General features: G+C 42.6%; 1 protein-coding gene and 1 long non-coding RNA gene across 2 annotated transcripts in view; one reads left to right on the forward strand and one right to left on the reverse strand.

Annotated features, from left to right (window-relative positions):
- Positions 1 to 7,417, reverse strand: part of oga (O-GlcNAcase) — a 16,583-nt gene extending 9,166 nt beyond the window's left edge. The window contains exons 1-10 of the mRNA XM_042066694.1: positions 6,695 to 7,417; positions 5,959 to 6,010; positions 5,766 to 5,863; positions 5,529 to 5,659; positions 4,894 to 5,065; positions 4,482 to 4,580; positions 3,695 to 3,979; positions 3,307 to 3,465; positions 2,243 to 2,985; positions 1,635 to 1,809 (exon numbers count right to left, since the gene is read on the reverse strand). Coding sequence (XP_041922628.1) covers positions 1,635 to 1,809; positions 2,243 to 2,985; positions 3,307 to 3,465; positions 3,695 to 3,979; positions 4,482 to 4,580; positions 4,894 to 5,065; positions 5,529 to 5,659; positions 5,766 to 5,863; positions 5,959 to 6,010; positions 6,695 to 6,860 — 2,080 coding nt within the window. The 5' untranslated portion in view covers positions 6,861 to 7,417. The remainder of the gene's footprint in view (positions 1 to 1,634; positions 1,810 to 2,242; positions 2,986 to 3,306; positions 3,466 to 3,694; positions 3,980 to 4,481; positions 4,581 to 4,893; positions 5,066 to 5,528; positions 5,660 to 5,765; positions 5,864 to 5,958; positions 6,011 to 6,694) is intronic.
- On the forward strand, positions 4,799 to 12,576 carry LOC121685898. The gene is made up of 3 exons (XR_006023470.1): positions 4,799 to 4,812; positions 9,407 to 9,412; positions 12,377 to 12,576. It is a non-coding gene; the product is annotated as an uncharacterized LOC121685898 (long non-coding RNA).
- Positions 12,577 to 13,501: the final 925 nt, after the last annotated feature.

The raw sequence follows: 13,501 nt of genomic DNA on the forward strand, positions 1-13,501 counted from the left end.
GAAAGAAAGAAAGAAAGAAAGAAAGAAAGAAAGAAAGAAAGAAAGAAAGAGAGAGAAAGAGAGAGCACTAAAGATGGTTTTTGTGTAGCTTGAGCCAGCTTGGGTTGCTGCCTGCTGTGCACAGTGAGTCCGCAGCTCGACCATAAAGCCGCTCAGAAACCTGTGAATGAAACATGGTTACCAGGGTAACCCAGGCCATGCTGGTGCTTCTGTTTAGGTCAACGGGCTTCCATGCAGCACAAGTCTGTTCAGTCTGGACCAGTCACTCCAACTAAAACCCCGTGCCAGAGCCAACCTCTATGTGTGCAGCATGCATCTGTGCTGGCTGTGTTGATGGAGAGAGAGGGATCTGTGTGTGTCTACTGCATGGGATAAAGGTTTTCTTGACTATGTTTCAGTGTGAGAATACGAGTGAAGGGTAAACACATCTGAATGCCTGTTTACTGAATGCCAAGTATCATAGCATAGTGACTATGTGTTGTTGCAAAGTGAGTTTGGGTTCAGTTCGAGTGATGGGTCCACAGAGCTTGTGTGTGGAGCAGAGAGTAGAGTCTGTAAAAAGATAGCTTAAAAAAACATATGTGCTATCTATCTGCCACACATCTGCAGTCCTACGCAGCTGGGCTTCAAGCTTTTATCAGCCAATTGGGCTTCCTCATCTTGGCACCAGAATAGCCTTCATTAGCCAGCCGCCTTGCTCGCATGCGCGCTAGAGGGCTTGGAGCCCATCACCCCCTCCCCACCTGTCCGTGGGGGGAGACGGACGGCAGCAGGTGCTACTGGGTGAAACGCAGCAGATCATGTTACTGTCACGTTGCTAAGGACGCACAGCAAGCAGCAGAGCCCACGCACGGCATGCTAGCCACCGCTTCCAATTAGCATTGTCGTGGGACGGTAATTAGCCTGATCAGGGGGTCAAATGAATGCTGGGGGGGGGGGGGGGGGGGTTCTTTCCTTGCTCTGGTGGGGGTGGGGAGGGGGTGGGAGGGCAGGTTGAATGTTGGGGCAATACAGATGGCATTCAGTCAGCAGAAAGAAAACAACAGCATTTACACAGTAAATGAACAGTAGAGTTCAAATCAAAAAAAGAGTGCACTGAATAGGGGCCTGTGGCACCTGAGTTGTTTAAGTGTGTGTGTGTGTGTGTTTGTGTGGTGGTGGTGTGTGTGTGTGTGTGTGTGTGTGTGTGTGTGGGGGGGGGGGGGGGTTGTATGTACTAAGTAGGGGGTGATGTTTCTGTCTTATGGGAAGAGATGGAAACTGTAGTGCTGAAGTGCTGAGATCTGATGCTACCTGAGGCTAATAATACCTCATGACCATCTGTTGAGGACTACGCCTTCATCTGTATCTGTGTGTTTGTGCATGTGTCTGTGCAAGCTTATATGTTTGTATGTACTGTAGTACATGGTCTCAGTGTTTACAGATATTTCACTATGATGGCTGTACGCAGGACTGAATGAAATGCAATGCAAAAGGCATCACTATCAATTTCCATTGGTAATTCCGCTAGGACTACTTATTTACTTTCTCTCTCATATAGGTGTACTTGGGACAGGGGATGGGACTGCTCTTGGTGTTGATGTTTGTGTTAAGAGGTTCAGTCGCAGACCTGCGCATCTCTGGCCCATACATACCTAGCCACTGCACAAAAGACTTCACCATAGAGATGATGCTCTTGATGTCCCAGATGTAGGGGTACAGGTCGTACAGGATGGTCCGGTTCGCCGAGTTGGAGAGGCGCGTGAACATCTGGATGACGGAGCAGCACATCTCCTCGAACTTCTCCGCTCGGTTCTTCCACTCCTGAGCCTAAAAACACCACACGGCGAGGGAGCCACAATTAGAAAAATCACCAATTCCCACTGATTAAAATAATCATTAACACTTGATACAAAGGTGCAAAAACAATTGATGAAAATTTCGCTGTCTGCTTCTATCCCACTATCTCACTTTTTCCTCCGATCTGATCTATTCTAACCCGAGTACCAGCACCCCCATATGGTGGATATGTGAACTGTATAGCCACCATTTTGTTTGAGTTTCAGCTCAATGCTAGAGGGAAGCCCTGTTTATTTGTTGCACCACTGGCCCAGGACAATCTCTGCTACTTCCTGACTCAGTCTCCACAGCTCTACTCAAACACATCTGACTCCAGGCCAGTAGAGGCAAACATGTGACTCTCCTGTTGGCAAAATGCTTGAGGGCGTGTGTCCTCCCCCCCCCCCCCCCCCCCCCCCCTCACCTTCTCTGGGTCCTTGTCCTCAGAGTTGACGCTGACAATGCTGCTGTTGGCACGCAGCCAGTTGAACTCCTTGAGCATGTGCGCGGCCTTGGGCCCGTGCTCGTAGGGAAGATAGAAGAGCTCGGCCAGTAGTGTCAGGTCGTCCAAGGTGAGCGGCTCGGCCGTGTAGAGCGGCTTCTCATTTGGGCCTGGCACGAAGGCCGGCTCCTTGGCCTGGCTCATCATCAGCAGCTGCTGCTGTTGCTGTTGCTGTTGTTGTTGCTGCTGTAGCTGCAGCAGCTGCTGCTGCTGCTGCTCGTCCGTCTGCATGGGCGCGATGTCGCTGCCTGAGTCTTCCTGCACGGACATCTCGGGCGACTTGGACTCGCCCAGGCTCTCCTTGTCCGTGTCCATGGGCCGCAGCTCCTCGGTCGTCATCTTGGCTTGGACAATCTCCGTCAGGATCTGGCTCACGTCCTCCGGCTCGGCGGCCACCTCCTCGGCCTCCGTCTCTGCCTCGTCCTGCTTCTCGGCTGCCGTCTCCATGGGCTCCTCGTCCGACTCTTTCTTCACCTCCTCTTCCTCCACCTCCTCGTCCTCCTTGCCCAGTGGGAGCGGCTCGGGGGCCAGAGCCGCTGGGGCGGGACTCATGATGGGCTGCTGGAAGATGGTGGTGACTGTGGTGGTGGCACCGATCCCCGGGCTGCCCAGGGAGGAGATATCAATGGCCGTGCTATTGGCTCCACTGTGGGGTACCTGCCGACCTGTGAGGACAGATATCAGTTACTGTAAGGGCGAGGCTGCAAAGCAAGACCAGGAGCGGTTCTGTCAGAAAGTGTCTAAAATAAAACCATGACAAAGCAGTACTGAAAGGAGGAAGGAAAAGAACAATCACTAAATCCAAAGCAGAAATAAATGTACTACTGTACTAAACCTATAAAAGTCATTACACAATTATGCAGCTTTTCATCTTGTGAGCTTCTGTTCAAAAAGCACTCTGAGGAAGAAAAAAAAAGTGGGCACCAAAAATGTGAGAATAAGATTGTAGACTTGAGAGTGCTAAGGGGGCTGTGCAGGGAACTCACTGTTATATTGATGGGGCACCCCAAATTCGCTCAGCCACTCGCTGAGGGCCATCTTCAGGGCCAGCTGGGGACTGTAGAGCATGTCCGTCTCCAGCTCCTCATCACTCCCCTCGTTCTCCAGCTTGATCTGGATGGAAACTGTGCTGTCCTCACTGTCCGCTGTGGAAATGGAGGAAATAGCACAATAGTGTGAAACGCCATTACGGTATCTTAATGCACATATGAATTCACTGGTGTCAATGCATCATGCATGAAGCTATGGAGTTAAAACTTTCTTGGTGGCTTGGTACATTAACTTAGCTAAAAGCCAAAGTGCTTTAATTTGAGATAACATTACTACCAAATTACCAACATTACACAAACTAGTTTGAGCTACTTTGGCACTTACTCATGACAACGTCTTTCCGCACACCATTCATGTTGGACTTGTACCACGTGGCCAAGGTGTGGATGGCCACATAGTTGGACTCGAATTCACAGTTGGGGTTGGTGAGGACGCCCTTCAGGCGGGGGATGAGCTCTGTAGACCGGCCTTTGTAGGGGCCCAAAAACAGCCTTTTTTGGTCATAGTCATTAGCGTGGATGTTGTCCCAGATGACTGGTGCCCTCTTCAAGATCTTGGACACCTCTTCAATAGACTCAACCGTTATGTCTTTGGACACAACCTTAGGGCCTATAATAAGAGTACAACTGATTAGCTCTACAATATCTGAATTGACAGGTTGTTACAACAATATTGTATCGAATGGTCAAAGACAGGGAAGTCACAGAAAACTAGGGGTGTAAAGGTACGCATATTCGTACCGAAGCGTTTAGGTACAGACCGTTCAATACAGATGTGTACCGAATGTACCAAATGCAGTCTTTAACAGTAAGAAACAGTAGGCTTTTTTTGCTTGCAGACCCTGTTTCAAATTCCAGTTCCCACACAAACATATTAAGCGGCGGACCAAATGTCAGTTTAATCAATTAACGTCAAAAAACATTTGACATCTTTTCAAAATACTATTCCCGTTGCACATCAGCAATATTGTCCGTAAATGTTGGGTTAGCGGTACCTACAGGCCTACTGTACAGAACATTAACTGAACAGTGACTTCAAAACCGGGGTACATGCGGAACTGTGATTTTTGTGTACCGTTACACCCCTACAGAGAACTGTACAATGTCCTCACCTGTCCACAGCACTTCAACGCCAGGAAGCAGTTTCTCTCCAATGGTGCGGAGGTATGGTGACTGGGCCACATTTGGATAGCAAAAGGTCCCACAATATTCTAAAAAGACACCACAACAAACAAAATAGTCAATATAGACCCTTTCAACAAGAAAAACAAAAACAATGCTTGAACGTTCTATTTTGTTCCTAATCTACTTCCGCTTCATTAAGATAACATGGAATGTTAAAACGGAAGCCTTGTGGGAACAACTATGATGCTGATAATGGAACTCTCTTGAAACGGTCAATACATGTGAACATTAGATTATTTGCCTATTTTTAAGTAATTTGTAGTGTGCTACCCTAGTGTCACAGAAAGCAATGCTTCATTAATTGGTCTCTCTCAAACTAGATAAGTTGTGCCATCTTACCAGTAGGACAAAATAAAAATGTTTCCGGCTCTCCCAGATACTGGAAGATCTCATTGGTGATTGACACCTGGGCGTGTGCAAAAGAGCTGAACACTTCCTTGTCTGCTGGGCAGATGTTGTGGTCGATGTCATCAAAAAGTAAGGCAAAAGACTTGCACCCAAAGTGAGTAACCTGAATGGGATTTAACATCAAAACAAAACAAAAACAGTTTAACTCCATTAGTGACATACCCAGATACATAGAACATATTCCTGTATGTATTGACAGCACATATACATTCACTAACAAAAAAGTTACAGGGACTTACATACTGCCTGCCTGCTGATGCATTACATTTATTTGCTTTTTTTATTTATTTAGCAGACGCTTCTATCCAAGCGACTTACATTATGTTAATTATATTTCAAGGGCCACTGTCTCCTGGAGCAGCTTAAGTGCCTTGTTCAGGGGCACAACAGTGAAAACTGGGAATTGAACCCACAACATTTTTTAGGCTACTAGGCACTATGCTACCACTGTATTGTATTGTATTAAGAACTTTGTAGACAGATGCCATTAAGTATCATCATCATCTATGCAACATCTATAATATTATTTAGGGACAGCAGTATTTCTGGCCAATCACGTTTCTCACCTGGTCGAGCTTCCTCTTTAGCGTGGTCACCTCCTTCTGATTGGAGAAGGTGATATCCAGGCCAGGGGACAAGGCATAGATGAACTCAATCCCATATTCCTTTGCTGCGCTGATCAATGTCATAAGTTGCTCTGAAAATGATTAATCCATATGATGCATTTACATTTGTCATGTTTTTTAGCCTGCAAATGTGCTTATAAGAATATGAAGTAAGTACTGTTTCATCCGAGTTCTTACCTGCCTCCTCAACTGAATACATTTCTCTCCAGAACATTCTATGTTTGTAGTCATCTTTTGGTGCATACAAGTATGTGTTCAACCCCCACTTCTGTAGCCTGTTCCATGGTACAGTGATGTGCGATCAGATTTGATTATGGAAAAATACATTTATCATTTAAGAATCTGGGGAAAAAGAAATAACAAGCAATACCTCCTGAAAAGCTCTTTTCTTTGTTCCATTGTCCATGGCCGCCCATAGAACCCTGGCAACAGAGAACAAACAACTGGTTCTTTTACACAGGTTACACTGCACATTCCAGCCACTACATCGCTTCCAACCTGCCGACATTTTGCTAAAAATATTGGTGAAACCATAGGCAGTAGAGGGTAAAACTGGCAACACCCACTGGCTCCCCCACTAGGCTGGCCTAGTTAACATTAGGTTACAGACACTAATACGACCGCATACCACCAAGAACTTATAGGTAATACAATCTGCAAGTGACATAACATAAAGCCCATTACTGCAAATGCCACATTAGGATTAATAGCCGACCATCGAATACAAACGATGTCTAATGTGCATTTGCAAACCAACTCTCATAACAGCAATGCAATATAAAAAAAATCAAATGTGATGGGAATGTGTGATTTGCCATCCAATGAAAAAGCGCCCCTTAAATATATATGTATTAAACACCCGGTTGATGCCTTATCACCACGAGATTTACCCTATTTCTGCAAGGCAAGCTAGTAAACCAGTAAACGTTGGCGTTAGATCAGAATGTTAGCTAGCGATAGAGGGTCCACAACATCAAGCAATAGCAATTTATTGCAAAAATGGTGCAATGGAAAACACAATACTCGTAGAATTTTAGTGGCATATTTAAATTAAAATGTATATTATTTTCTGCAAAATAAGACATGCACCGGGTGCATTTCCTCACCCTCGACGACTCCACTGGTGAATTTTCTCCGGCCTGTTCTCTCGACCCCGATAATGGGTCCTTCGACGGAGCCCGGAGCATCGACACAGGCTTCTACAGATCCCGGACTGGGACTTGCTTCATTCTCTGGTTGGGAAGCGTCCACTGTTTTATCTTTTTGAACCATTTCTATCGACTCCGTGTTTCCTGATATATTGTATGTCAGCTATGCTGCTATGCTTGCAAGAGGGACGTATTTGTGCAGGACACCAAATAGTAGGTTAGTAGGCCACCTCACGTCGACTTAAAAACGAACAAAGATGAAGCATATCGACGTTACCCTGTTATCATCAAACCACAGCGACCACCGTATGATTGCCTAAATAATGCAAGATTATGGTGGGACCGTTAAAAGAAAGGCACACACCAAATCTGTCAAAATACTAATAGGAATAGACTACACTGGTAATAACGTTAACGTTTGCTAGCTCACGTTAGCAGGGTACTTAACGTTAAGTGTTAGCAACAGTCGTTCGGTGCCTTTAAAATGGCATAAATTACATATTGAAGACCAACACTATCTGTTGCGAAAAATATACCGATTTCACGCAATTTACATTACACGCTCATAACACAAGTATAACATCGGTTCCAACGCTTTCTTGAACTCCTCTATGCGAACATTTACTGTATTATCAGAGGTTTCTTCCTGTTTACACCTACTGCGCAAGCTCGACCATCTAGATTAAACCAGTCACAACCGGTTGCGATGAGTCAAAAACAAGCCCTCAGCAAAGACTTTAGAGAAACGTCAAGATCGCCTGCCCTTTTGTAAGCCTGATGCAATTCACCATGTCTTTAAAAAATCATACGGTACCACTCATGTGCTATAGTGTGATGCCTATTGTCATATATACTGTAAAATCGGCACGAAAAAGTCACCATGGTTGCAACTAGACTATTTCCAGCCATTGGATGAGAAAGGTAAATATGTATGCGAGTAGTGCCTCTTGTGTCTTTAGTTTCTCTGAATTGACGTCATTCAATGGAGTTTGATAAACCACTACAAAGCCTGAACGTTATCCATGTTCATATAGATCTATGATCCATGTTGCGCAAAAATAATGTTATGGTGAGAGAACACAGTCTGTCAAAGGGTCTGTCGAACTAACAGTCTATATAGTGGGCAGCTAACTACGACTCATCTGAACTCATCTATCAGGCACTGGTCAAGGCAACCTTTGGCCAATTATTTACACAAATAACTAAACGAACTAAAGTTAATAATAATAATAATAATAATAATAATAATAATAATAAAACAAGTTAAAACTAGATGTGCTCCTGCCTGGTCAAAAAAGTCATGCACTCTAATACCCCCTTTAGCTTTGATTATAGCCTACAATTGTTTCAACAACCTGACATCTCAACATGTATTTCCATCCAAAGTGCTAGGCTATTCATTTTTTCACAAAGATGTTAAACAACAAGAATGTTGAACCTCTGTGTGGCTTCTCCAGGACAATGCACACCATACAGACTACCAATGAACGTTAGGACTCTGTGGTGGCCAATTTACTGTGTGAAGCGATTCCTCTTGCTTTTCTATCATTTGGGCTGGACTAATTTTTACATTGTCACCTGACTGGAACATGCATGTCTCATCTGGGAAGAAAATGAGAAAAATCATTGATGAGATTACCTGGTCGTGGTCAGGTTGTTACTTGACTTCATTTGATTGCCACATAACATTGCTGAGCCTAGATAGATAGAGATAGACAGATAGATACTTTATTGATCCCCAAAGGGAAATTCAAGGACCTAGAAATTCAAGGCCTACACCTGGCCAATTGAGACAACCCAGATCATAAAACTGCCCACACAGGCTTACAGCTGTTCATGGAGCAATGTGCATCATGGGTGCCCTGACAACATGCCCATCAATCAGGCTTAGGGTCATTAGATCACGTGACCTTCGCCATTACGCTTCCTAGCCAATTAAAAGTGGTTTATGACCACACACAGGTGTTGAGGTCCAGTCCTATGAGTATTGTTGCACCGTGTGTGTGTTGAAAAGCACCATCATGCATGGTACCCACTGAACAAACCTCTGGAACCGAGTAGAAATCATGATGAATTTGCCATCAAAGTCCTGACTTAAACCCCATTAAAGGTCTTCGGAATGTGCTGAAGATGACTCATGTGCAAACACTTATTTCTTCACTGAACATCACCAATCACTGCCATAGTAAAGGCCCATACGTAGATACACACTCAGCATTGTATGTGTGCAATAGTTGGATTTGTGTGTAGATTTGAAGAAAAAGCAACAAAGCTTTGGAAATGTGTGTTGTAAGTTGTAAAAAAAAACTGTAATACAAGATCCTGGCAATAAAAGCAACACAAACAAAATGTTGTGGAGTTGCACACGGTTATCCAAACAGTGCCATGGTAAATGCATGAGCTCAATGAGCCATAATGTGCTCTATTTCCGATAAATAATTAGTTGGAGACTTTTCACTGCTTCATGGAAAACCACATTAAAATACAGGATTCCTGAGCTGAGCATGTAGTCATATTGTTAAGGTAAACTAGATTTGGACATTCAGTATCTTAACTGTACATTTATAAACTGAGGTTTTACACATGGATGGGAAGTATTTATGATACATGTATTTAAAATACTTTTTTTTCGCCTCAGACATTTTTACAGGAATTCAGACAACTTACCAGTTTACAGTTAATTATTTTATATCCACTTGGCTTATAAAGAAAAAAAAAACAATATAATATTGCACATTGATGCAATTAATAAATTAATGACAATACTTTATAGGTGTGTATCTTAGTAGTTAAAAATACTGCCAAATATATTTGGTAAAACCAATACTTTTGGTGATGTGATGACATCCTAGAGTGCAAAACAATGAATGTAGCCACTGACTGGTGTGATTTAGATGATCCAGTGCAAGATGAGTAACATGCAGGTTGCACACACAATACACTCCCTCTCACACCAACCTCAAGTTGCTTGATAACAACCCAATCAGAACACATGGAACCGGGTGTATTGTTGCCCTGCAACATTGCTCAAAAAGTTGCTTCATGTAGGCTATCACCTAAAGCAGTGGTTCTCAACCTTTTTTCAGTGATGTACCCCCTGTGAAATATTTTTTCAGCCAAGTACCCCCTAACCAGCGCAAAGCATTTTTAGTTGAGAAAAAAAACTTAAAACATAGCACTTTGACATCAGTGTCTAATTTATTCAACTTTGGAACCATGACTCCATCCATAAACTTCAACCACGACTCCATCATTTGAGTTTTGACAGTGATTGACAGGTGATGGCGGGTGGCATGTGACAGGTTGGGTCGAACCATCCTGGTATGGGGGGGACTCTGGGTTTTTAGGATAATGAAATTGAATAGCCTACTGAAATATAAAATTAATTTTATGAACTTATATTTTCCTGAAATATTTATTAAATAATTGTTTTTAAAGTATTTTTCCATGGATTATTTATTTTTAAATCTATGTATATTTTAAACATAAGCTGTTTTTAGGGCATTTCTCTACCTTTATTCATAAGGATTTATTCTGGTCATTGTAAGTGCCACACACACATATTGTATATTGTTTTTTAAGCAGAGTCTAGGCTATCCAGATCTGCCATGTATTAGTACTAGCATTGATTTTTAGAATTAAAATTAGAATTAAAATATAAAAAGTTAAAATAAAATCCTTATATTTTGACATGTATCTCACCACAGCAAGCTCATAGCTCTACGTGCATTTCATGTGTGTGTAGGGCAGACTGTCCTGAATCTGGCAATATCATTGCCATAGTGGAGGGATTCTCTGGGGCTGAGCAATTTACAGACATGTGGTGTGCGCCTTACAGAAATGCCATTTTTTTTATTTAGCGATTAAAAATGACCTTTCTGCGCTCCATATCTGTGACACGAACTGATCTGACCTGACTTGATCCGAGTTTACGTGTGTGCCTATGGTGTCTGCACTCATGATTCTCTACAACTTTTTACTGCATTGCCATGAACAAAGTAAAGGCAAAAAAGGTGTTTCTTTGCCTAACAAATTGGGATGCAATGTGAGCCTTGAATTGGATGCCATGCAGGAATTTGGTAGGATCTCAAAAGCGGATTATTAACATTCTTTGCCATAGAAATACACAATAGCGTTGGATTATAAACATGCTTTGCTACAAAAACAGACAAAAACGTGAGGTAAGTCGAGCTATATGAAGTTATTATTTTGCCGTCACTTCGTCTGTTTTATAACCCAGAAGGATGTACTTGGTATCAAATGATAGATAGCTCTGTGTCTCCTCTCACCTGACATGCGTGGCATATATATCCGATCACAGGTCCGCGAGTAATTCAAACGAGTAATAGGTGTGCAGCATTGGTTTTTGTACATGACGTTATTATTTTGCAGTTATTTCGTCTGTTTTCAACATACTTGCTATCAATGGATAGCCCTGTGTCTCCTCTTTCATCTGATATGCTTGCCATATCTTTGGCGAGAGTAATGGGTGCGCAGGTGAACACAGAGAATATGGTGCAATTTGATTCAATTTCATGTTTTTATTTTCATACTTTAACTTACAGACAAGTGCGTGGTCTTGTTGGAAAGCCCCACTTCTGCTCTGTCACGCAATAGAGGTTTCATCTCGCTGTGATGAACAGTTGCGGAGCAATGTAACAGGGAAGAAAGGGTGTGTTTTTTGACGCACTTTGCGTCAATCGGGTTCTAAGGGTTAAAATCTCACGTACCCCCTGGAGTGCCTTCACGTAGGCCTACCCCTAGGGTACGCGTACTCCCATTTGAGAACCACTGACCTAAAGCAATATATGAACGATGAAAAATCACATGTATGCCCCTTGGCCTCAATATCACAATTTAGCACTTACATGGCACCCAACTAGTTAAAAACCAACTAAAAGGGTAATGATCCTGATGAACAGTGTTACACAGTGCAATATCAAGCAATCTGAGCATGCATTGACAATAGATAAGAGACTTGTCTCCACTTTGTATCACTTGAGAAGTTCAGTTGTGACCTTTTTGCTCTCAAACACTGTCTACTTAAAACAGTCAGTGTATTGATGAAGGAATAGATTAAATAGACAGATATGGAAGGTTTGCAAAGTGATTTCATGCTCCCTTTAAAGCAGATTCTTTTCAGACCAAGGACCACTTAACCAATAAAAAAAGAAACCTCACAGACCACAAAAAAACAGCCCTACTTCATACTTTGCTTATTGTCTTTGCACCTTGCTTAGTGTGTCAGAGGATTCATATTATTAAGTGTAAACTTGCGCCGCTTACATAGTTCATAGTTCTGCTACACTGCCTATGTATTTTTGCCCATCCCTGGTTTTTACACCTAATGGTTTAGAGCAGTGGTTCTCAAATGGGGGTACGTGAAGGCACTCCAGGGGGTATGTCAGATTTTAAAATATACATATCATTTGCAAAGTATACAATAATTTGCAATACATTTAGTCATTGATTAAAATTTAAAATGTTCAAAATAGTTTTTATCCAAATGTTTGAACTTTGTATGTGTTTATCAGTTACAAAGTATAATAAATTAGACACAGATGGCACAGTGCTCTCACACTAAAAAAACAGTGTGGAGAACATTATGAAACACAAAAACAAAGAGAACATAGGCTTAAGATTTTGCCCATTGCCCTTTTCATCTTGCGTACCCCTAGTGGAAGCTTGTGTACCACCGGTGATACACGTACCACAGTTTAGGAATCCCTGGTTTATAAGTATAAGTAAACCAGGGATTCCCAAACTTATTCCCACAGTTTGGAAATCCCTGGTTTAGAGGAAGTTGCAATGAACAGTGTGTGAGAGAAAAGTAAACAAGTGGATGCAGTGCCCCCCAAAGTGCCATTAAAGGCAGCTTTTTTCCAGCCAGTTCCAAATGGCTGGAAAAATCACAGCCAACATGAGTTTACTGTAGTGATATGGGTATTGTAGGCCTAATCTATGTCCATCTGGTAGGTTCTGGTCAATCTAGAAACGAGGTGATTCGAGATGACGCTGTGAAGTTCTCATTATACATTTACCTTGCACTATACTGTACATGCATGAAGCTGATAGGCTAGCAGGTAACAGACTGCTGATTATCGATAAATCTGAGAAAAATAGGCTAGTGCTCCCAATTGGTCTTTGAGGTCCAAGTACAGAATAATTTATGATTTGAATAAGGAACTTGGGTGCTTGTTTGAAGGCTCTGCATAGCCTGGAAATCCAGACCCAAATCTAGAGATTTAGGGTCTGGCTATGAGTAATGAAAATGGCCCAACTCGAGTGGCGGTACCAAGCATGCATTTGAAAATATCACTGCACGCAATTGGATAACACTACGACCAATGTTTGACTGATTCCAGACTTCAAATCGCCTCGCCTCTGGCCTGCCTATATATCAGATATACCAATGTCATTGGTGCTGCTCGGCTCCAAGGACATGGGTAATGAGCATCATTACTAATTGCCAGAGTAACTCGCTGAGCAAATTCAAATTGTGCTCTTGCAAGAACCCTGGAATTCCAGGGTAGGATCTGCATGCAATGGTTGTCAATGGCGTAGTAATTGTTCTCTAGCCAGTCTTTGGGAGAAGAAACTCAAGATAATGCTTTCTATGGTTGATGAGCATTTTTGATCCCAAAGCAAGTACATAACTCTTCTTCCTTGATCAACAACCATGCACATTGACCTGAGAACTGAAAAATTGGTAGGAAACAGTCTTTTCTACAATCATGTTACCTAAACGAGTTATCTGTTCAAGAA

The sequence above is a fragment of the Alosa sapidissima genome, chromosome 16 (assembly GCF_018492685.1).
Source record: "Alosa sapidissima isolate fAloSap1 chromosome 16, fAloSap1.pri, whole genome shotgun sequence".
NCBI lineage: Eukaryota > Metazoa > Chordata > Actinopteri > Clupeiformes > Clupeidae > Alosa > Alosa sapidissima.